At 48.1% G+C, this 22,114-nt stretch overlaps 1 protein-coding gene across 5 annotated transcripts in view; it reads right to left on the bottom strand.

The window, feature by feature from the left end:
* Positions 1-22,114, bottom strand: part of SYVN1 (synoviolin 1) — a 149,343-nt gene that overhangs the window by 93,776 nt on the left and 33,453 nt on the right. The window contains exon 1 of one of the 5 annotated variants that reach the window (XM_033956212.1): positions 19,330-19,410. The exons of 1 other annotated variant lie outside the window; for it this stretch is intronic. Coding sequence is in view for 2 of the 4 variants with exons in the window: in XM_033956210.1 (XP_033812101.1) it covers positions 18,891-18,896 (6 nt within the window). In the remaining 2 variants the exon portion in view is untranslated. Of the gene's footprint in view, positions 1-18,890; positions 19,026-19,329; positions 19,411-22,114 lie in introns of those variants that run through there. 3 more of the 5 variants (XM_033956211.1, XM_033956210.1, XM_033956208.1) reach the window with 3 other exon arrangements.

The following is a 22,114-nucleotide window of genomic DNA, read 5'->3' as shown; positions in this document are numbered from 1 at the left end:
ATTGCACGACTCCCAGTACCGACGAGCAGATCTCAAGGACACTTTTTGTTATCTTGAGACGACATATTTGACAGTGGAGATTTTCATGTTTTTCATCAATCATATTCAGCTAAGTATTCATCTACAGTGGTGCCTCACACAACGAACTTAATTGGTTCCAGGAGCAAGTTTGTTATGCGAAACGTTCGTTATGTGAAACGCGTTTTCCCATAAGAATACATGTAAAAAAAAATAATTCGTTCTGCAGCATAAAATATGCTAAGATGACATAAAAAAAGATAAATTTTTGGTTATTATTTTTATTTAGATACATCTAAAAACATAATTGTTTTTTAAAACAACACACATTTTTTAAATTTAAAGACAGACTAAGTAGAGTCTAATTTTACAGTGAGAGAGGGCAGAGTCTCAGCGGCAAAAACTGGGACTTAACTGTTCATTTTTTTTTTTTTTTCTACCGTGTTTCCCCGATGATAAGGCAGGGCCATCAAATAAGACAGCCCCCCCTTTTTAGAAAAAAATGTAAAATAAGGCACCCCCCCGCAAATAAGCCACCCACCGATACCTGCGCTTACCCGAATCGGGTGGTACGGTGGGTGACTCCGTGTGGTCCCTGGCACCCCCGACACGATCGGGGCAAGAGGGAGCTCAAGCCCTCTTGCCCCCCCCGACTCCCCGACACGATCGGGGCAAGAGGGAGCCCAAGCCCTCTTGCCCCCCGACTCCCCGACACGATCGGGGCAAGAGGGAGCCCAAGCCCTCTTGCCCCCCCGACTCCCCGACACGATCGGGGCAAGAGGGAGCCCAAGCCCTCTTGCCCCCCCCCCCCGACTCCCCGACACGATCGGGGCAAGAGGGAGCCCAAGCCCTCTTGCCCCCCGACTCCCCGACACGATCGGGGCAAGAGGGAGCCCAAGCCCTCTTGCCCCCCCGACTCCCCGACACGATCGGGGCAAGAGGGAGCCCAAGCCCTCTTGCCCCCCCGACTCCCCGACACGATCGGGGCAAGAGGGAGCCCAAGCCCTCTTGCCCCGCCGATTCCCCAACTCCCCGACAATATCGGGCCAGGAGGGAGCCCAAGTCCTCCTGGCCACGGCGACCCCCTAACCCCACCCTGCACTACATTACGGGCAGGAGGGATCCCAGGCCCTCCTGCCCTCGATGCAAACCCCCCCTCCCCCCAACGACCGCCCCCCCCAAGAACCTCCGACCGCCCCCCAGCCGACCCGCGACCCCCCTGGCCGACCCCCACGACACCCCCAACCCCCTTCCCCGTACCTTTCTGTAGTTGGCCGGACAGACGGGAGCCAAACCCGCCTGTCCGGCAGGCAGCCAACGACGGAATGAGGCCGGATTGGCCCATCCGTCCCAAAGCTCCGCCTACTGGTGGGGCCTAAGGCGCCTGGGCCAATCAGAATAGGCCCGGGAGCCTTAGGTCCCTCCTGGGGGCAGGGCCTGAGGCACATGGTCGGGTTGGGCCCATGTGCCTCAGGCCCCGCCCCCAGGAGGGACCTAAGGCTCCCGGGCCTATTCTGATTGGCCCAGGCGCCTTAGGCCCCACCAGTAGGCGGAGCTTTGGGACGGATGGGCCAATCCGGCCTCATTCCGTCGTTGGCTGCCTGCCGGACAGGCGGGTTTGGCTCCCGTCTGTCCGGCCAACTACAGAAAGGTACGGGGAAGGGGGTTGGGGGTGTCGTGGGGGTCGGCCAGGGGGGTCGCGGGTCGGCTGGGGGGCGGTCGGAGGTTCTTGGGGGGGGGCGGTCGTTGGGGGGAGGGGGGGTTTGCGTCGAGGGCAGGAGGGCCTGGGATCCCTCCTGCCCGTAATGTAGTGCAGGGTGGGGTTAGGGGGTCGCCGTGGCCAGGAGGACTTGGGCTCCCTCCTGGCCCGATCGTGTCGGGGAGTCGGGGGGGCAAGAGGGCTTGGGCTCCCTCTTGCCCCGATCGTGTCGGGGAGTCGGGGGGGCAAGAGGGCTTGAGCTCCCTCTTGCCCCGATCGTGTCGGGGAGTCGGGGGGGCAAGAGGGCTTGGGCTCCCTCTTGCCCCGATCGTGTCGGGGAGTCGGGGGGGGGGGCAAGAGGGAGCCAGGCGGAGAGAGGGCAGTTAAGGATGCAGCTCGGGCGACTTCGTTGTGTGAAACGAAGTTCGTTGTACGAATCAAGACATAAAGTTCGTTGTGCGCAGCGTTCGCTGTGCGAGGCGTCCGTTATGCGAGGCACCACTGTATATATCTTCACCATTATTAATCTGCTTGAACAACTTAAAATTAACTAAATGTTTAGGGCTGGTAGGTAGGTGAGTGCAATGATGCAATGTTAATACATCTTCATTCTATTAACCTGTTGGTTTTGAATAAGATATTACACTGAGCACTCTATAATTATTTTTAATATTATAATATATACTTGAAATAATTTAATTCACTTTTTTTGTTATATTATTTAATAGGTGAATAGATTTATAAAATATTTTTTCTCCCATTTATTTAAACTTTCATTTTGTAACTGTCATCATTTACAAATGTAAATAATTTTTTATTGAAGCATAACTTCCTTCTTTGTAATATAAAAGCCCTAAACTATAGCTTGTCTAGCTTGTATACTGGTATACAGCCCTGCTTTCTTGAGTTCATTTTAAAATTTGCTACTTGTTAGTTTCATGTGTCCATTTATCTTAATACTGTATCTCAAACTGTGTGCCTCCTGAGATTCCAAGTGTGCCACGGCACACTGAGGAGGAAGAGAGGTGCCTGCCAGCTGACTTCCCTATGCGGTATAGCACCAGCGCTGCCAGATTCGCCAAAAGCCTGCATGTTTCCCCCTTCTCTCTAGCAGTGGCGTACCTAGGGTATGTGGCACCCGGGGCCCATCATTTTTTGACACCCCCCCCCCATGTAAAAAAATATTTTTTGTAATGACCATGAAACGGAATAAATGGTCAGAATAGAAACAGGCAGTGAAAATTTTCTTATATTCCAAACATAACATAACATAAATTATGTCTGAATTGTCATGACATCAGAAGTACATATGGAGTAGTTGCAGGTGATGCTTGGGACAGTTCTGATTGTGTTAGTTCGGTTTTATGTGTTTTTTGAATAGAAGGGTTTTTATTTCTTTTTGAAGGTTTTGCAGTATGTGGTCGATGTCAATTGGTTGTAGGGTTGGGGGTCGAGTGTTGCAGCTCGAATGGCTAGGAGGTTGTCGAACAGTTTTTTTCTTTTGACGTTTTTGGTTGGAGGGTGTGTGAATGGTGCGTGAGTTCTCCTATGTCTCTTTGAAGTGGATTGAATTATTTAGCTGAAGAAATTAGTTACCCCCCTCATCCCACACACATTAATTCTCTTCCATTTTTGTTCCCATTATAAAAAACACTGATAAGTTCCCAGAAAAAAAATACATTAAAATAAGAAGTGAAAACAAAGGCCCCTACAGATGAGAACATAACATAAGAATAGCCTAACTGGGTCAGACCAATGGTCCATCATGCCCAGTAGCCCATTCTCATGGTAGCCAATCCAGGACACTAATACCTGGTCAAAACCCAAAGAGTAGCAACATTCCATGCTACCGATCCAGGGCAAGCAGACACTTCCCCCATGTCTTAATAACAGATTATGGACTTTTCCTCCAGGAATTTGTCCAAATCTTTCTTAAAACCAGCTACACTATCTGCTTTTACCATAACTTCTGGCCACTTCATTTTTAAGTTTAGATCTTTCCTTTCAAACAGAGACCTTGCTAGATGTCAAATACAGCACAAGGTAACTTCACATGGACTTAGCTGTGCAGGAAATGTGAATCTCCTCATACACCCACCATATAGTGCAAAAATGTGCAAAGGTCTGTTTTTTTCTTTCGATCACTACATAGCCTAATGCCACACAAGCAGCGCTGTTACAAACATATTCTGTAGGTCAATGCTAAGGATAACAAAGTTTCCTTCCTTGGACCAGAAGGAGATAAACCACTGGAAGAGATCCCAAAACAACACCCAAAGACCCACTCAGTGTGTGAATCAGTTGAGTGGAGTGGACTAACTGGGGGGTGGAAATGGGCCCGGAGTTTGCTCAGCAGAATTTCCCAGACCACCTCTTCCTCTCAACACATTGACACGCTGCCACCACCACCACTAGAAACACCTCACTGGGTAGGCCAGCTATGCTATAAACTTTATAAAACACATTATTATATTTTCTTATAAAGCACATATTTTAACTGAACTCTCTGACATCCTCAGCCTTTCCATTCACAAAAATAGAAGGAAGAAAAGTTCCCATTTCCTGCTGTTTCATGTCCCCGGCCTATACAATATTTTTTTTCTGCAGACCCTTCAAAAGTCTGACCAAATCCTCGTTTCACTTGCATTATAAAGTACTGAGGATGTCATCTCTCCCCAATCCCAGGTCCTAAAGTCTAAGACAGTAGCGCAAACTAATGCTGCCAGATTCAGGAAAAAAAATTTCGATTCGATTCAGCCTATTGAATTGGTTTTTCAATTCGATTTTCCTGCCCAGTTGGGTGATTTTTTTCAAAACTCCTGGTGGGTTTTATAGCTTTTTCACCCCCTTTGGCTTCTCCTAACCACACTGGCGCTGTGGTGTAAATAAAATAAAGAAACAAAAAGGACTTTTCCTCTCTCTGTTAAATCCTAGCTCACGTTTGCAGTCCAACACCAGCTCTGTCAGGATATACATTTCAAATCTGACATATTATAATCACAAAACAGAAAATAAAATTAATTTTTCTACATTTTGTTGTCTGGTTATATTTCAAATCTTGTTGATCCAAGGCTCTGGTTTTCTTCTGATAACTTGCTTGCCAGGGTCTCCTTCTTTCTTCTTTCTGCGTGCTAACCATCCATCTGCCAACTCTGTCCTCCCTTTCCATTTCCCTTCCCTCCCCAGGAAGTCTGGTATCTTTCCTTTTTTTCATCTCCCTCCACAGATCCACCTTTTCTTAACTACCCTTTCATCCGGCATCTCTCCCTCCTTCCCCACCACCCCAGAGTCCACCATCTCTCCCTTTCTTTTCCCAATTACCCTCCTATCCAGTATCTCTATCCCTCCTCCACACCATCCCTTGTGTCCAATTTCTCTCCCTTTCAGTTCCTTCCCTCCCTAAATCCCATGGTCCATCATTTCTCTCCCTCTCCTCTATTTTCAGACCCATTATTTCTTCATCCCCCCCCAAAGTTTGGCATATGCACGTCTCTTTGAACACCCCCTTCCCTCTGTGTACTTCTAAACCAGGGTCCCCCCCAAAGGCCTGTCCCCCCTTAAAGGTCTGCCTGTCCCCCCTTGAAGGCATGTCCCACCCCCTTGTAGGCCTGTCCCTCCCCCTTGTAGGCCTCTCCCCCCACCTTGAAGACCTGCCTACCTGTCCCCCCCTTGAAGGCCTGTCCCCCCCCTTAAAGGTCTGCACCCCCCCGAAAGCCTGCACCCCCCTGAAGGCCTGTCCCCCCCTTGAAGGCCTGTCCCACCCCCTTGAAGGCCTGTCCCCCCCTTAAGGCCTGCACCCCCCCGAAGGCCTGCACCCCCCCTGAAGGCCTGTCCCACCCCCTTGTAGGCCTGTCCCACCCCCTTGTAGGCCTGTCCCACCCCCTTGTAGGCCTGTCCCCCCACCTTGAAGACCTGCCTGCCTGTCCCCCCCTTGAAGGCCTGTCCCCCCTTTGAAGGTCTGCACCCCCCGAAGGCCTGCACCCCCCTGAAGGCCTGCACCCCCCTTGAAGGGTTGTCCCCCCCCTTGAAGGCCTGCCTGCCTGTTCCCCCCTTGAAGGCCTGTCCCCCCTTGAAGGCCTGCACCCCCCCTGAAGGCCTGCACCCCCCCTGAAGGCCTGTCCCACCCCCTTGTAGGCCTGCCCACCCCCTTGTAGGCCTGCCCACCCCCTTGTAGACCTGTCCCCCCTTGAAGGCCTGCCTGCCCCCCCTTGAAGGCCTGTCCCTCCCCCTTGAAGGTCTGCACACCCCCCCCCCCGAAGGCCTGTCCCCCCCCCTTGAAGGCCTGCCTGCCTGTCACCCCCCTCCCCCTTGAATGCCTGCCTGCCTGCCCACCCGCCCCACCCCGAAGGACCGCTCGCCCCCCTGGCCTCCCCGCACCACCTATGAAGCAGCACTACCTATGCTCCCGGCCTTGCCGTTCAGTCCCCACCACCACCACCACCCCCGAAGGACCGCTCGCCCCACTGACCTTCCTGCACCACCTATGAAGCAGCCGCAGCAGGATCGCGACGTCAGCTATCCCTGCGCTGCTTCCTGCGCCGCGTTCCCACCCCTCCTCTGATGTCAGAGGAGGGGCGGGACCGCGGCGCAGGAAGCAGCGCCCAAGCAGCTCAGGGATAGCTGACCTCGCGATCCTGCTGCTTGCTGCTTCACAGGTGGTGCAGGAAGGTCAGTGGGGCGAGCGGTCCTTCAGGGGTGTGGGGGGACTGAACGGCAAGGCCGGGAGCACCCCTTCAGGGCTGGCACCCGGGGCGGACCGCCCCTCCTGCCCCCCCCTTGGTACACCACTGCTCTCTAGCGTCCTCCGGCTTTCCCCCTGGCCTCCCGGTCTCACCTTTAAAGCTAATTACAGCAGCCTGCAGAGGATCGCCAGTAGGTAAAATGATTTTATTTTCAATATAGTGATCGAAATGTGTCAATTTTGAGAATTTATATCTGCTGTGTATATTGTGTGTGTATGAAAAATGAATGGGAAAAATGGCATTACAATTAGTAAAGAGGATGGGATCTGGGGCAGAGCTTGGGTGGGCCTAGGGAGGTCTGTGGTTGGGGTACTCGGTTGATATTTGTTAGACTTAAGGGGTACTTACCTTGAAGTAGTTGAGAAACACTGCTGTAGGCAATCAGCTGGCGCCAGTGCCTCTCCTTCTCTCCGGCCCTCTTCCCTGCTGGCACCCCCTACTGACGTCTCAGGGCCCATCTGGAGGGCCTCTGCACATGCGCGGATGTCGACATGATGATGTCATGCATATGCGCGATATCATCACGGCGACGTTCATGCACTTCTGGGTGCCTCAAGCCGTGACCACTACCTTTAGTGTGCTCCGACTCGAGAAAGTTTGAGCGACACTGCTAGAGAAAGAAATCTCTTGATATACAACCTAAAAATATCTCAAAGCAGTACCAAATGCAAAATTATAGTTTAATAAAATTGATACAGTTTAAAAATATGTTTCCACTGCTATTACTGTACTTAAAAATATTCACCTCATTTCTATTAAATATATGAATATTAAAACCATCAGATTATCAAGTTTCAAGTTTATTGTATATTTGATTAATCGCTTATTCAAATTTCTAAGCGATGTACATATCTTTAAAATTACAAATAATAAAGGGGAAGCAAAAACAAATAGACGCTAAACAAACATAACAAATTATTGACTAACAGTAAAAACGAGAGGAAAGAATGGGTAGAGAAATACAAATTGCTGATAGAAAAGAAGATAATTATGGTAAAAAAAAAAAACCCAATACTACTCAGTTTTATAAATCCTCACATCTCCTTTCAGTTAGTTGTCTCTTCTAAAACAAAGGACTCCTCTCATATGAGGAAAGACTAAAAATGTTAGGGCTCGTCAGCCCGCTCTCCCCCATGTTATTTGTTTTGTATTTGGAACCCCTGTTGCATACCCTCATGTTAGATGATGCGGTCTCGGGTATCCTGGTGGGGTGGAGTTTGGTTAAAGTCTTGGCCTTTGCGGATGACCTCTTGTTGGTTTTAACGCAACCGCTGGTTTCGTTGACAGCCATATTGGGGGTGATTCGATGAATTTTCTTTTTACTCTGGTTTCCAGCTTAATCGTCACAAGTCGCTTATTCTTCCCCTGGAGGACACTCTGCCTCGTATCTGGGTGGGCAACTTCCCTTTTATTTGGGCGGAAGACACTATAAAGTACTTAGGTATCTGGATTACGAAAGATCTGTCCTGTTTATACACACTGAATGTGCATGACCGCCTACAATTTATGGAAAATAAATTACAGATCTGGCGAGCGTATCCACACTCGCAGATGGAGAAAATTGCTCTATACAATATGTTATTATTCCCCTATTGGTTGTACCTTTTTCAGATGTTACCCATCTCTTTCACTGTCTTGACGCATTGGACCTTTGTGCGCTAGCTGAACGATTTCCTATGAAATGGGAGGCGGCTTCGTTTGGCGTATCAGGTGGTGGCCTTGCTCAGGGATAAAGGCAGCTTGGGGCTCTTGAACTTAAAACTATGTCGTAGCATGTCAGATGCGTCATCTCAACGATTGGTTTCATAATATTGGTTTCGTTCAAGCGGTAGAAACCTCATTATTGCGTCCTTTGCATTTTAGTAACCTGCTTCATGCTCTGCTAAGGTTTCTTCCTGCTGCTATTTGAACGTTCCCTCTTTATCTTTCAATCCATAAAGCTTGGTGCCAGTTCTGTGGATTGTTGCAACTTCCTCCAACCACGATGGTACTAATGCCGATTGGGGGCGATCCTCTCTTTACGCCAGGCTTGACCTCAGCTTCCTTTCGTAATTGGACATCTAGCAATTTATTAAAGCTCCATCAGGTTTTGCTTGAGGATGGTTCCCTTCGCCCATTTGCTGATCTTCAAAGGGAATTTCGGCTTTCTGCCATAGATCAATTTGCATATTGGCAGTTGCACCATTACATCCGTGCCCTGCCCACTGCAACACTGACAGGGGAGTCCTTTGAGCTCTTTCGTGAGGGGCTGTGCTTGGAAGCACAGTCTTATTCCTCCGCGATTTCATTTGAAGTCCCTGGAGGAGCATCTCCCCAACTTTGATTATACACGTCCGAGTCAACAATGGTCTCATGATTTAGGGGTCTGCATTTTCACGGATCTTATATATCGTAGTCTTAGGTTGGCTTCCCAGATGTGCTTATCAATCACTCTATGGGAAATCAATAAGATAACTATGCGGTTACATGCGTCTCCCAGGCGCACACAGCAAATAGCGCTGCAACTAGATGCTCGCTGCCCAAAATGTAATGTTCTTGGTGCCACCTTGGGACACATGTTTTTTACTTGTCCCCGGGTCCGTGCTTTCTGGGGGAGGGTCTTGGATCACATCTCCTCAATATGGTATGCCCGCTGTATAGCCTCCCCTCATCTTTTGTTTTTTCAGTGCCGGGTGCTTGCCCCTGTACCAAAGGGCTTGCGCTGCTTTTTGCGCAAGGCTATTTTAGTGGGGAAAAAATGATCTTATTGCGATGGATGAAGACATTGCCCCCATCCCTGCACAATTAGCAGATGGCTATAAGCCAGTTATTACAGATGGAACGTCACATGGTCCCAAACATGGAGTCCCGGGCTGGACAGTGATTGCAAGATGTCTGGGCTCCTTTTTGGAACACTCTAACCCCTGCTGCTACTTAATTTGTAACAAGTTTTGTCATTGCCTGTATTTTCTCTCTGGGCATCTCACCCAATACTATTGGCCACTGTGCAGTGACAGTGGAAGCATAATTTTCCTCTAGTACACACCTGATTTCAGGGGGAGGGGGGTGTGAGTAAAAATTTCAAAAACTGTTTTTCTCTTGTCTCGCAGACCGTTGTATCATGGTTTTGTATTGGCTATTTTGTTTCTCAAAACTGTATTGTTCTTTGTTCTGCTTAATAAAGATGATTGATAAAAAAAAAAAAAAAAAAAAAGAAGTTAAGGTTCGTCAGCTCTAAAAAGAGACAGCTGAGGGGAGATATGATTGAAGTCTACAAAATCCTGAGTGGAGTAGAACAAGTACAAGTGGATCGATTTTTCACTGCGTCAAAAATTACAAAGACTAGGGGACACTCAATGAAGTTACAGGGAAATACTTTTAAACCCAATAAGAGGAAATATTTTTTCACTCAGAGAATAGTTAAGCTCTGGAACGCATTGACAGAGGGTGTCGTAAGAGCGATAGCGTAGATGGTTTTAAGAAAGGTTTGGATAATTTCCTGGAAGAAATGTCCATAGTCTGTTATTGAGAAAGACATGGGGGAAGCCACTGGATTGGTAGCAAGGAATATTGTTATTGCTTGGGTTTTGTTGTATAGAAAAAGTATGGGTAACATGATGTTTGTGTGAGACTTTATGTGTAAGACCTTTTTAAAAATTTCTTAGAATTACTGAAATAAATAGCTACTACTTTGATTCTATTTCACACAAATTCTAACAGAGTTTATCAAAAAGTCATTATGCATCAATTAAATCAAGTTTCCATCTAAGAAGTCTACATAAAATTCTCACTAGGGAATGGAGGTGAGCATATCATAACATGTTGGATGATCAGATCCTAGGACCTCCTATGATCTATATATCATTCCAGGTCCGCATACCAAATTTGATGTTGTAATCATTTTATGCTCTAACCCTCCTTCCCACCATTTTAATTGATTATCCACAAGTGCTAAAAATATTATCTGTGCAAAAAAAGCAGCCGGCGGGTGTTCCGGCGGCGCGGTTAAGAAATTGAGCGAGTAGCCCTCGGAGATGATCCGGAGACCCAAGCATCTGATGTGATCTCGGTCCAGGCCGCAGAAAAGGCTCGGAGCCGACCCCCTATAGGAAGGGGGTTGGGCGAGAGTGCGGAGGGGGCCCGCCCCCATCCGCACATCCCGTCAAAAGGACGGAGCCGGCTTGGGCGTCCCCTGCGCCTGAGGCTTTTCTAGAGAAGGCCGGCGTAGACTTCTGGGGGTATCGCCGTGGGGGAGGCCGAAATGGTTTCTGCGGCGGGGACCGAGGTTTAGGACGGACCAAGGAGGCGAGGGAGCGCTCCTGTTCCGACAGACGTTTGGTCGCCGCCTCCAGGGACTCATCAAATAATTCAAAACCCACACAGGGTAGATTGGCCAAACATTCCTGCAAATTGGGGTCCATGTCCAGGGTACGTAGCCATGCCAGGCGGCGCATCGCCACGGCAAAGGCGGATACCCTAGAGGCCAGTTCAAATGTGTCGTAGACAGCGTGGAACAGGTACAGACGCAGCTGAGACAAGTTAGACATGAACGTGGCGAAACCCTCCTTGTGGGAATCCGGCATAACCCCTTGATAAAGGGGCAAGTCTTTGACCATGCCTCGAAGATAAGAGGAGAATGTAAAGGCATAATTAAGGACCCTGGTAGCCATCAATGAGTTGGAATAGAGGCGATGACCAAACTTGTCCAGGGTCCGCCCCTCCCGTCCGGGCGGGACCGCCACCAAAACCTTAGCGGGCTGCGAATGTTTCAGCGCCGACTCCACCAGCAACGACTGGTGAGACAGTTGTGCCTTATCGAAGCCCTTCCACGGTATGGTCCGGGATTTGGACTCCATCTTAGAAGGCACCGCTGTGACCGTAAGAGGGGAGTCTAAATTTCTCAGGAAGGTCTGGTGGAGGACCTTATTGAGAGGCAGACGAGGAGTTTCTCTCTGGGGAGTGGGCAGGTCTTGTTCCTCCAAAAACTCCTTCGTATACTGAGACCCAGCAAGCAAGTCCAGGTCCAAGGCCCGCGCCATATCCTGCACAAATTTTGAAAAGGAAGAGGGCCTTGCTGGCGGGGAAGGAGTACGGGAGGTCCGAGCCGCCAAGAAAGAGGGGGAGGCCTCGCGGGAATACCGAGGCTCCCTACCAGACCCCGAACCCCAGGAGGCCGTGCCGAGGGACCTCGAAGGGGTCGGGGACCGCCTATGCCCCGAGGAGCCCTTGGGGGAAGTCCCCGGGATATGAGGAACCGAGGTTCTTCCCCTGCGCCTCGGCGAGGAGTCTCTCGAACCCCTTCCCCCAGGGGTGCGGAAGAGCCTCGGATTGTCGAGGCTGAGCTCTGAGACACGCAATGTCTCACCCCCGGTCGGCGAGGACGCTTAGGTTTCCTCGGCCGACGCCTCGTCCGAGGCCGACCCGAGGGCGAAGAGCCCCGGGAGGACCTCGAGGAAGAGGACGTGGAAGAGATCCTCCGAACCCGACGCACCTTGTCCCGAGGCCTTACACTCCTCTCAGGCTGGTCAACCGAGGTCGAGGTCGAGGGCAAGGTCGGGGTCGAGGACGGCCGACCCTCGGGGGCCGAAGCCAAAGGCACCGAGACCGAGGCCACCGACGCCGGGGCAGTCAAGGCCGAAGCCTGCTGCAGGTGCGCGAGGGCCCCGGACAGCTCCGAGGCAATTAGCGCTCGGAGCAAGTCCTGGAAGACCGGAACCTCCATCATGGCAGGCAGGTCCGGGGCCGAGGAGTGCTCCCTGGAGGGCGACCTCGGTCTCGAGTATTCCCTCGGGGCACTGGGCTTTGCAACTCGGGGCGGGGCAGAAGACGACCCACCCGCAGTCGAGGAGCCCGAAGATGGCTTCTTCGCTGACCCTGGAGTCGAGGAAGGAAGGGAGGACTTACCCGAAGCAGGCTTGGTCGAGGCAGCAGGCTTGGAGGAAGTCGAGGGTCGAGGCGAGGCCGGGGGACCGGAGGCCGAGGTCGAGGCCGGGGCCGAAGCCGAGGCCGACGTCGAGGCCTTCCCCGCCGCGGGGTCTGCAGAGAAGAGCTCCGCCATCCGGGCACGGCGTCGGCGGAGAGCTCTAGACTGAAAAGTTGAGCACCTATCACAGGAGTCAGTAGGATGCTCAGGACCCAAACACACCAAGCACCACCGGTGAGGATCGGTAATTGAGAGTAACCGATCGCACCGGGTGCACTTTTTAAAGCCCATCAAGGGACGTGACATTGGCACAAAACCCGGCCGGGAACGAACGAGGTCCCGCGGCCGCGGCTACCGGGAGCCCCTGGAGCTGAACCGAAAAACTTTTTTTTTTTTTGACGAAACTAAAAGAAAAGAAAGAAAGAAAAGCAAATCAAGCACAGCGACCGTGAAATAACGCACAGCCGCGGTGTCAGAAGGCTAATTTCGAAGAGCACAATTTCCACAGGGCTTCTGGCTCCGCGGAAAAAACTGAACTGAGGACCATGAGGTGGGGATGCGCCCTCTAGTGGGCAAGAAGGCATGCACATGCATGGTGCAGTGTAGCAAACTTGAAACTTCAATCAAGTTTGCTTGAAAAGCTGTCCGCGCTGGGGCTCCGTAGATGACGTCACCCACATGTGAGAATATCATGCCTGCTTGTCCTGGGATAAAACCCCTTTTCTGGTTTTGTTCAAATACAATGTATCAAACAACCATAATGTTGTTTAGGAAAGAAGGCAACACTTATCTTAGGTGGAACCAGCCACCACCAACGCTGGTATGTAAATACAAACTCCCGACGCCTGTTGGTGAGGGCGTTTCAATCCTGAATGGATCTTCCTCAGGGGATTTGTAAAAAGTGGCTGCCTCTCCCTGTAAATTAATCAAATGCAAAACATACTTATCGGGAAACTTCTATGCTGCCACTATCAGTCTGCCTTCTTTCCTAAACAGGATTATAGTTGTTTGATACATTGTATTTGAACAAAAAAAAAAAAAAAGGGGGTTTTTGTATACATAAAACACAAAAGAGGGTTTTTTGCATAGATAGTTAATATTTTTAGCACTTATGGATAATAAATTAAAATGGTGGGAAGGAGGGTTAGAGCATAAATGATTACAACATCAAATTCGGGATGCGGACCTGGAATGATATATAGATCATAGGAGGTCCTAGGATCTGATCATCCAACATGTTATGATATGCTCACTTCCATTCCCTAGTGAGAATTTTATATAGACTTCTTAGATGGAAACTTGATTTAATTGATGGATAATGACTTTTTGATAAACTCTTAGAATTTGTGTGAAATAGAATCAAAGTAGTAGCTATTTTTTAGCACTTCTAAGAAATTTTTAAAAGTTCTTAACACATAAAATCTCACATAAACATCGTGTACCCATACTTTTTCTATATAGCTTATATCGGGTAAGATGGAATTTTAGGTCTAATCTTTTCGATTCCTTGGGTTTTGGCCAGGTACTAGGGACCTGGATTGGCCACCATAAGAATGGGCTACTGGGCTTGATGGACCATTGGTCTAACCCAGTAAGGCTAGTCTTATGTTCGTATGTTTAGTCTCTCTCCATCCTCTATATTTAAACAGCCTTCTCTGTACTTTTTTTTTTAGCTCTGCTATGAGATATGGTGACTAGAACTATGCAAAATACCCCAGATATGAAATGTTCAACCTTTTATCAAGCCTTGTTAGTATTTGGGGTTTTTTTTTTTTTTTTAATCACCAATCGCTACAAGTAAAAGCTTTGACACTCATAGAATTCCTATAAACATTGGAGCTATTACCACAGCGGCAGGTGATAAAAAAAAACCTCTAATGCAGCTTGATAAAAAGTGGGCCTATATTCTTGATTGTTTTCCAAATTACTGTATTCCTAACATTCTATTTGCTTGTTTTAGCCACTGTCATATTTTGGAATTGAGACTTTCAATGCGCTATCTTCAGTACCAGTATCTGCTTGCTGAGTGGCAAGTCTTATTATATGTACCTCAGCCTGGATATTTTTATATCAGATTGAGGTTTTTTTCCCCATTATAACAAGGCAGGATCTGGCAAAACTTGAAGAATGGTCTGGTAATTGGCAACTAAGATTTAATACTGTACTAAAAAATGCAGGATCATGCACTTGGACTACAAAAATCCAGGAGAACAGTATAGTATAAGAGGTGAAGTACAGTGCTTCTGTGCACGGAAGAAGAGCGGGACTTGGGGGCAATTGTGTCTGATGATCTCAGGGTGGCAAAAGAGGTAGAAAAGGTGATAGTCAAAGCCACGAAGATGCTTGGGTACATAAGGAGAGGAATGGCTAGTAGGAAAATGGAGGGGTTAATGCAGCAGTCTCAAACTCAGCCCACAGGTCGCATGCGGCCCTCCAAGTACTATTTTGCAGCCCGCAATCTGTATGCGATCTCAGAAGTGCCTTCTGCCGCAGATCACCCATACTGGCATCAGCTGATTTCCTGCCTTCTCGTCCTGCCTTTTGCCCCGATCGCCTGCACCGGCTGACTTCCTGCCTTCTGCCCCAATCGCCGGCTGACTTCCTGCCTTCTGCCAGCTATATGTTACCGGGACTCCTCTCCTTCTCAACCCTGGACCAGCAGCAGCAGCAAATCAAGCACAGCGACCATGAAATAACGCACAGCCGCGGTGTCAGAAGGCTAATTTCGAAGAGCACAATTTCCACAGTGTGATTTTAACTTAGTCACACAGCTGCCGCTAACTTTAGCAGCGTTTCATCAGGCAGCCGTGGAGCCTTTGCTAGGCCGGCCCACTTTGATTATGTGAGGCGGACCGGCCTAGCAAAAGCCCTGAGGTTGCCTGATAAAACCATGGCTAAAGCTAAACTAAAGCTAGCGGCAGCTGTGTGACTAAGTTAAAAGTACACAGTGAGCTGCCATTAGACTACAGAAAGGAGAGGTATTGCTGGACAGGTGAGGAGGGAAGGAAGAAGGGGTACTGCTGAACAGAGGGAGGAGGGAAGGGGTACTGCTGGACAGAAGGGAAGGGAGACGGGGTACTGCTGGACAGGGGGAGCAGGGAAGGGAGAAAGGGTACTGCTGGACAGGGGGAGCAGGGAAGGAGTACTGCTGAACAGGGGGGAGATAAAAGGAAGGGAGAAGAGGTACTGCTGGACCTGGCAGAAAGGGAGGGAAAGGAAAGGTGCTACACACTGGAAGGGAGGGTGAGATGGTGCATGGGGAGAGAGCATGTTGGGTTGGGGGGTGGGAAAGATGGATTCCACTAGAGGGAAGAGGCAAGAACAGAGAGAGAAAGTGTGCAGGAGGCAGAAAGTGTTGGACTCATGGAGAGGGTGAAATGGATGTGGAGGGCGGAAAGGAGAAATGTTACACTGAAGAAGGGGGAGAGGGCAGAGAGTGAAATGTTGGACTTATGGAGAGAGAGAGAGAGAGAGATGTTGATTGGGGGAGGGAAGGACGACCAGAGGAGAAGCATGCAGGAGTAAGAGAGAAAAAAAATATTGGACTGGTGGAAAGGAGGGAGAAATGTTGGACTAGGAGGGGTGCCAGAAAGGTGGAAGGGAGATGGACTGTAGGAGACAGAAAGGAGGAAAGGAAAGAGAAATGTTACACGGGGGGGTGGGGAGGGGGAGGAGAGAGATGTCAGACCATGGAAATAGGGAGGGAAAGTAAGACATGGAAAAGTAGATTTTGAGAAGAAAGCAGAAAAATGGAAAAACTGAATATTAAGTTAATGCCAAAGATGGATGCAAGTTTGATCCAAACAGACTGGGGATTTTAAATTACAGTCCACTTGATGAGGCAATATTTTCAAAATAAAACAAAACACCAAAAAAAACCCTCTCATCAGTGCTGGGCAAGTTTCTCAAATAGTATCTTCATATAACATTTAAAGGCTTTTAAATGTTTAAGTGTGCTCATAAGCTCTTCAGCAAGGCGCCACAGCAGCGGTACAATGTCGCTGGAAAGGTGCTTGAATTTTAATCATAACACATTGCATGGAGCAAGGATTCTTGCTTCTACTGGAGTGGCAAATGTTATGGCTCTACAAAAGTTGTTTAACAGTAGACCACTTATCTGAAAAGGTCAGTTCACGGCTCCAACACAGTCTATGTTTCGCTACGCTACATCAGGAAGCCGGAAGGATGAGATTTTTATATTGATTTTATTTGCAGTGTGCAGTGCCTGAATCCTTTGGTCTACACACTTGATGTTGAAAAAAAGACATCCTTTCCAGCGACATTGTACCGCTGCTGTGGCGCCTTGCTGAAGAGCTTATGAGCACATTTAAACATTTAAAAGCCTTTAAATGTTATATGAAGATACTATTTGAGAAACTTGCCCAGCATTGATGAGGGTTTTTTTTGTGTTTTGTTCTAAAGATGGATGCAAGGCAGAAAGCGAAGACAGAGAGAAAACCAGACAATGGACAAGGCAGCCCTGGAAACATAGTTAAAAGCACAGAAAAATAAAGTCACCAGACAACATAGGTAGGGAAAATGATTTTATTTTCAATATAGTGATTGAAATGTGTCAGTTTTGAGAAAGGAAAGATGTTAAACTTTAGTTGTGAGGGCCGCAGAAAAAATAGGGTACTTGGAGGGCTGCAGAAAAAATAGTTAATGTCTTATTAAAGAAATGACAATTTTGCATGAGGTAAAAACTATAGTTTATAAATCTTTTCTTTAACAGTTAAAAGTACACTATAAAGAGTTTTACCTCATGCAAAATTGTCATTTCTTTAATAAGACATTAACTATTTTTTATTTCCTGCGGCCCTCCAAGTACCTACAAATTCAAAATGTGGCCCTGTAAAGGGTTTGAGTTAATGCCTCTGGTGAGGCCCATTTAGAATATTGTGTGCAGTTTTGAAGACAACACCTTCAAAAAGATAATAGGATGAAGTCAGTCCACAGGGCTGCTACAAACTGGTTAGTGGTCTTTGTCATAAGTCATATGGGGACCTTAATATTATACTATGGAGGAAAGATGGGAGAAAGAATGGCAATATACAGGAGGTGAGTGTTTTTCAAATGGAGAAAAACTCCAGGATGAGAGGGCCTAGGATGGTGATAGGCTCTGAAGTATAATGTAAGAAAATACTTCTTTAAAGAAAAGGTGGTAGATGTGTGGAATAGTCTCCCGATGGAGGTGGTGGAGAAAAAGACTATCTGAATTTAAGATAGCATGGGGCAGGCATGTAGGATCTCTTAGGGAAAGGAGAAGATAGCAGATGTTGTGGATGGACAGATTGGATGAGCTAATTGGCCTTTATCTGTTGTCATGTTTCTATTTGTCATTCAGATAATCAGTTCACTAGTCTTACAAGATCTTCCTGCAGTTTATGTTGAACAACTTTTTTGTCATCCACAAATTTGCTCAACTCACTTTTTATTCCATTTTCCAAATCTGTAATTAAATGTTAAACACTAAAACCAGAGAAGATTGCTTATCTACCTCCATTCAGAAAACTGACCATTTGGAAGGGGGAACCCATCAAAGGGCCAACTGCTAAAGACACCCGTCCTATTCCTATGGACATCTTTAGTGGTTAGCATACACTAACATGCTTAGCGCTCTTTGATGAATTTACAGTTCTACATTTTAACCAATGTCAGCCACATAGGACAGACACTGCAGCCTGAAAATCCAAGTATACTCTACTCTACTCTACTCGCCTGAAAATCCAAGTATACTCTACTCTACTCTACTCGCGGCAACGTTTATAACCTACTCACTTATAACATAGTAAGATCACCAAATGGTTCTAAAATTAATCAACTGATGCAGTATAACAATCTGTGCATGTATGCAACATCTCTCAGTCAAATAAGCTTTTAAGGCTATGCAAAACTTAACACTTTAGAAACATACAGTACATGAAACCAGTGCAAGAGGGTGCGACAGATGGGTAAACAGATACAAGTAGATATGCAACACAGCAAGATATAAATACCAGTCTTAAGAACCACAATTCTCTAGTACAATCAAAAACTATCAGCCACGAAGTTGATAGTATAGCCCAGGACCCAGAAACCAGGCTCTCCTTTCTCCCATATTTCACTGCGTGACATCAAGTCACTTAACCTCTATGTTCAAAACCTATAAGTTCCTTGGAAGGTTATAATCATGGGGGGGGGGGGGGGGTTGAAAGATTAAGGATCACCAAGAATAATAGTATGTACACCGACAGTGCTAAAGCACCATCAAAACGGGACCAGCAGCCGAGATATATCACTGAGGGCGAGTAAGACTGAAGACTTAAGACTATATTTAATAACGACAACCAGAAGTCACCAATTCCCAGGAACATGGACAACCAAGACCCCCCACCCAGGCTGTAATGATAAAGAAAAAAAAGCATATACATGACTTCAAGACTCCAGTTGTAGTGAGAAGTACTGCTAAAACCCTCGTGGAAAACCAGTCGTACATCGAAGGAAAACGTTCACATCATAACCCCACACCCTAACCGGGTTACCGTTCTACCTGCATTCTGCTCTTACCAGCAGCACCTGCAGCGCACACTCCTGCTTGTGGTCCTCTTCCCTCACCTACTACCCCAGTACCGCCTCCGTAAAGCGGAACTGAATTGGGACACCTCACTTCCTATTCTCCCTGGACCCTACCAACCAGTCTTTCAAAACAAACACACACATAAATCAACTTATCTATCCTGTCGCGTTTACTCCTTTGACAACCCCTTATATTTAAAAAAAATTTTTTTAAAAACCCGCAATGACTGGACGCAAGTTATTTGCTTGTTTGTTGTTTTTTGCATTTTTTCATGTTCCCCTTTTCCCCCAGTGGTACGGTCCAAATCACCGCCATGTAGTCGAACGAAGCGCCAAGTTGAGGGGGGACAGAGTTAATAAATATTAAACGGTGAGTCAATCGGGAGAAGCAAAAAGATGTTACCTGCACTTACTTATTTCGTTTTTATGTAAAGCATAATAAGATTGGATATTATAGAAAGAAAAATAAATATGACGCGACTTCTTTTCTGTTATTCTCTTTTCCCCTCCCCCCTTCCCATAGATCAGGCCAAGCGTAAGTGGCCATCCCTGGTTGGTGGGAGAAAGGGGCGTTGCTAGGAACCAATCAGAAAAATCGCATGCCAGAAGAAGATGCAAACCAATGCGAAATAAAGTTCTGGATGTTTGGTGTTACGCGAAAATATAATAGTCGCTGTTTTGTAGGATTGCTCTTCCTACAGATTAAGGGTCCCTTTTGCAAAACCGCTACAAATGCACCGAAGCCCATTCAATTCCTATGGGCTTCAGTGCATTTAGGGCAGCAGCATCGCCAACGCGGCTTTATAAAAGAGCTCCCAAGATTTTTACCTGCTAGTCACTACCTTAATATGTTATCCCAGGACAAGCAGGCAGCCTATTCTCACATATGGGTGACGTCATCCATGGAGCCGGGATGCGGACAGCCTCGCAAACAGACTTGCTTGAAGACACGCATACGTTTCGAGTCTGCCGCACCGCGCATGCGCCAATGCCTTCCCATCCAGCACAGGGCACGTTTCCTCAGTTCTAAGTTTTCCGCAGAGCCGAGAAGTCTGTCTTTGACGCTCTGCACTGAACTTCGTTTGCTTCGTGCCTTCTCTTCACGGTTTGTGTTTTATATTTTTTATTACCGGATCGCTGTGCTTTTCTTTTCATTAAAAAAAAAGTTTTATTTTTTTTGTCGACTGACTGGTGGGGCATGTCGTGTGCCCGCAGCCTGCGGGCTTCGACTTGGCAGCAGCTATCTTCCCTCCTATGTCCCGGCCAGTCACAGGCTTCAAGAAGTGTAGCCAGTGTCAGCGTGCAATTTCCCTTATGGTGTCTTCAGTGACTCGGGCCTAACCATAGTCCGAAGTCGTGCGCTTGCTGTGCTACTGTTCAACCTTGAGCCCTCAAACGTCGTCGGATTCAAGTGGAAAATCTTTTCAGGAAGGACTCTTCAGTTACACCCTCGACCTCGACCTCCGACTCGGTCAAGCCTTCAACGGGGTGACCTCCTGTCTCCACAACTCCGACTTCGAGTCTCATCAGACCTTCCTCGTTTGGATCGTCCTTGGCCTCAAGTACACCTATCATGTCTTCTCCTGAGCTTCCCTTAGGTCAGATACCTAAGCAGAAAGTTCCTGCGGTGGTCCTCAAGATATCCAAGCATCAATCCTCCAAGATGAAGCATGCTCCCTCTGCCACCTCAGAGCCTTTAGCCTCAACAAGTGGTCCAGTTTCAGACTCGGATCCACAATTGCAGGCTACCATCCAGACCATTTTAGAGCAGGAATTTATTCAGTTACTAAGCAATACAGTCCTGCCTTGACTCTGCTTCCTGAAGTCCAGCCTGGGCAATCAGCAGTCTCACACGAGGTCGAGTCCCTGCCTGTGCCTCGAGCTGAATCTACACACACTATGCAAGGAGTCGAGTCTTTGTGAGTGTCTGGTCTGGAATCTACACACTATGCAAGGAGTTGAGTCTTTGCGAGTGTCTCGTCAGGAATCCTCATACTCCATACAAGGAGCTGAGTCTTTGGGAGTGCTTCCTACCTCCCGGGCCAGAACAACGCCTTGGCGTACAGCCTCAGCAGAAAGCTGGACCCCCATGAATGGTCCCTCCACCCGGAAGTAACCCAGGACCTCTTCCACAAGTGGGGCCTCCCAACAAGAGACCTCTTTGCAGCGGAGGACAACAAAAAGTGCCCACAATTCTGCTCCAAAAGACCAGCACAATACAGCCAAACCACAGATGCTTTTGCCATACATTGGGGAAAACACCTACTCTACGCCTTTCCTCCCATACCACTTATCCACAGAGCGCTCCAGAAGATCAGGCAGGAGGCAGCAACAGTGATCTTCATCGCGCCCTACTGGCCAAGACAAGTGTGGTTCCCCTTCCTACATCGGCTGTCGACACGGCCGCCGATCAGCCTACCACTGCGACTGGACCTGATCACCCAGGACCAGGGACAAACTTTGCACCCCAGTCTGAAAACTCTAGCACTTACAGCATGGATGTTGAAAGGCTAATCCTGGACCCTTTCCACATGTCAACAGAGGTGACTGAGGTACTACTAGCAGCCAGACGCCCGTCAACTAGAAAATCATACAGGCTCAAGTGGAAAAGATTCCACATATGGTGTGTTTCGAAAGGAGAAGACCCACTGAACTGCCAGGTCCCAACAGTACTCCAATACCTACTTAACCTATCCAAGACGGGCCTCAGAACATCCTCCATAAGGGTCCACCTGAGCGCTATATCAGCGCTCCACAACTGCATCGAGGACAGGACCCTAGCCACACACACGCTAGTGTCCAGGTTCATGAGAGGGCTTACAAACCTGCACCCCCCTCGGTCCGCCACCTGCGTGGGACCTGGGCATCATCCTCCACAGGTTAACAGCGCACCCCTTCGAGCCATTGGAGGAGGCGCCAATCAAATTCCTCACCTGGAAAGTAGTTTTTCTCATCGCCATCACATCAGCAAGACGCATTAGCGAGCTACAGGCCCTGGTGACATACCCACCATACACACAGATCCTTCATGATCACGCAGTGCTGAGAACTCACCCAAAGGTAGTCTCACCTTTCCACATAAACCAAGCCATAGTACTTCTCTCCTTCTACCCGGGACCACACACCAACAGCATGGAACAACTCCTACACACTTTGGACTGCACCCGTGCACTCCGCCTATACATTCAACAAACACAA

This window comes from Geotrypetes seraphini, chromosome 8 (assembly GCF_902459505.1).
Source record: "Geotrypetes seraphini chromosome 8, aGeoSer1.1, whole genome shotgun sequence".
Classification (NCBI taxonomy): domain Eukaryota; kingdom Metazoa; phylum Chordata; class Amphibia; order Gymnophiona; family Dermophiidae; genus Geotrypetes; species Geotrypetes seraphini.
Note: the sequence above shows the minus strand (reverse complement) of the source record. Positions and strands in the feature narration are given on the sequence as shown.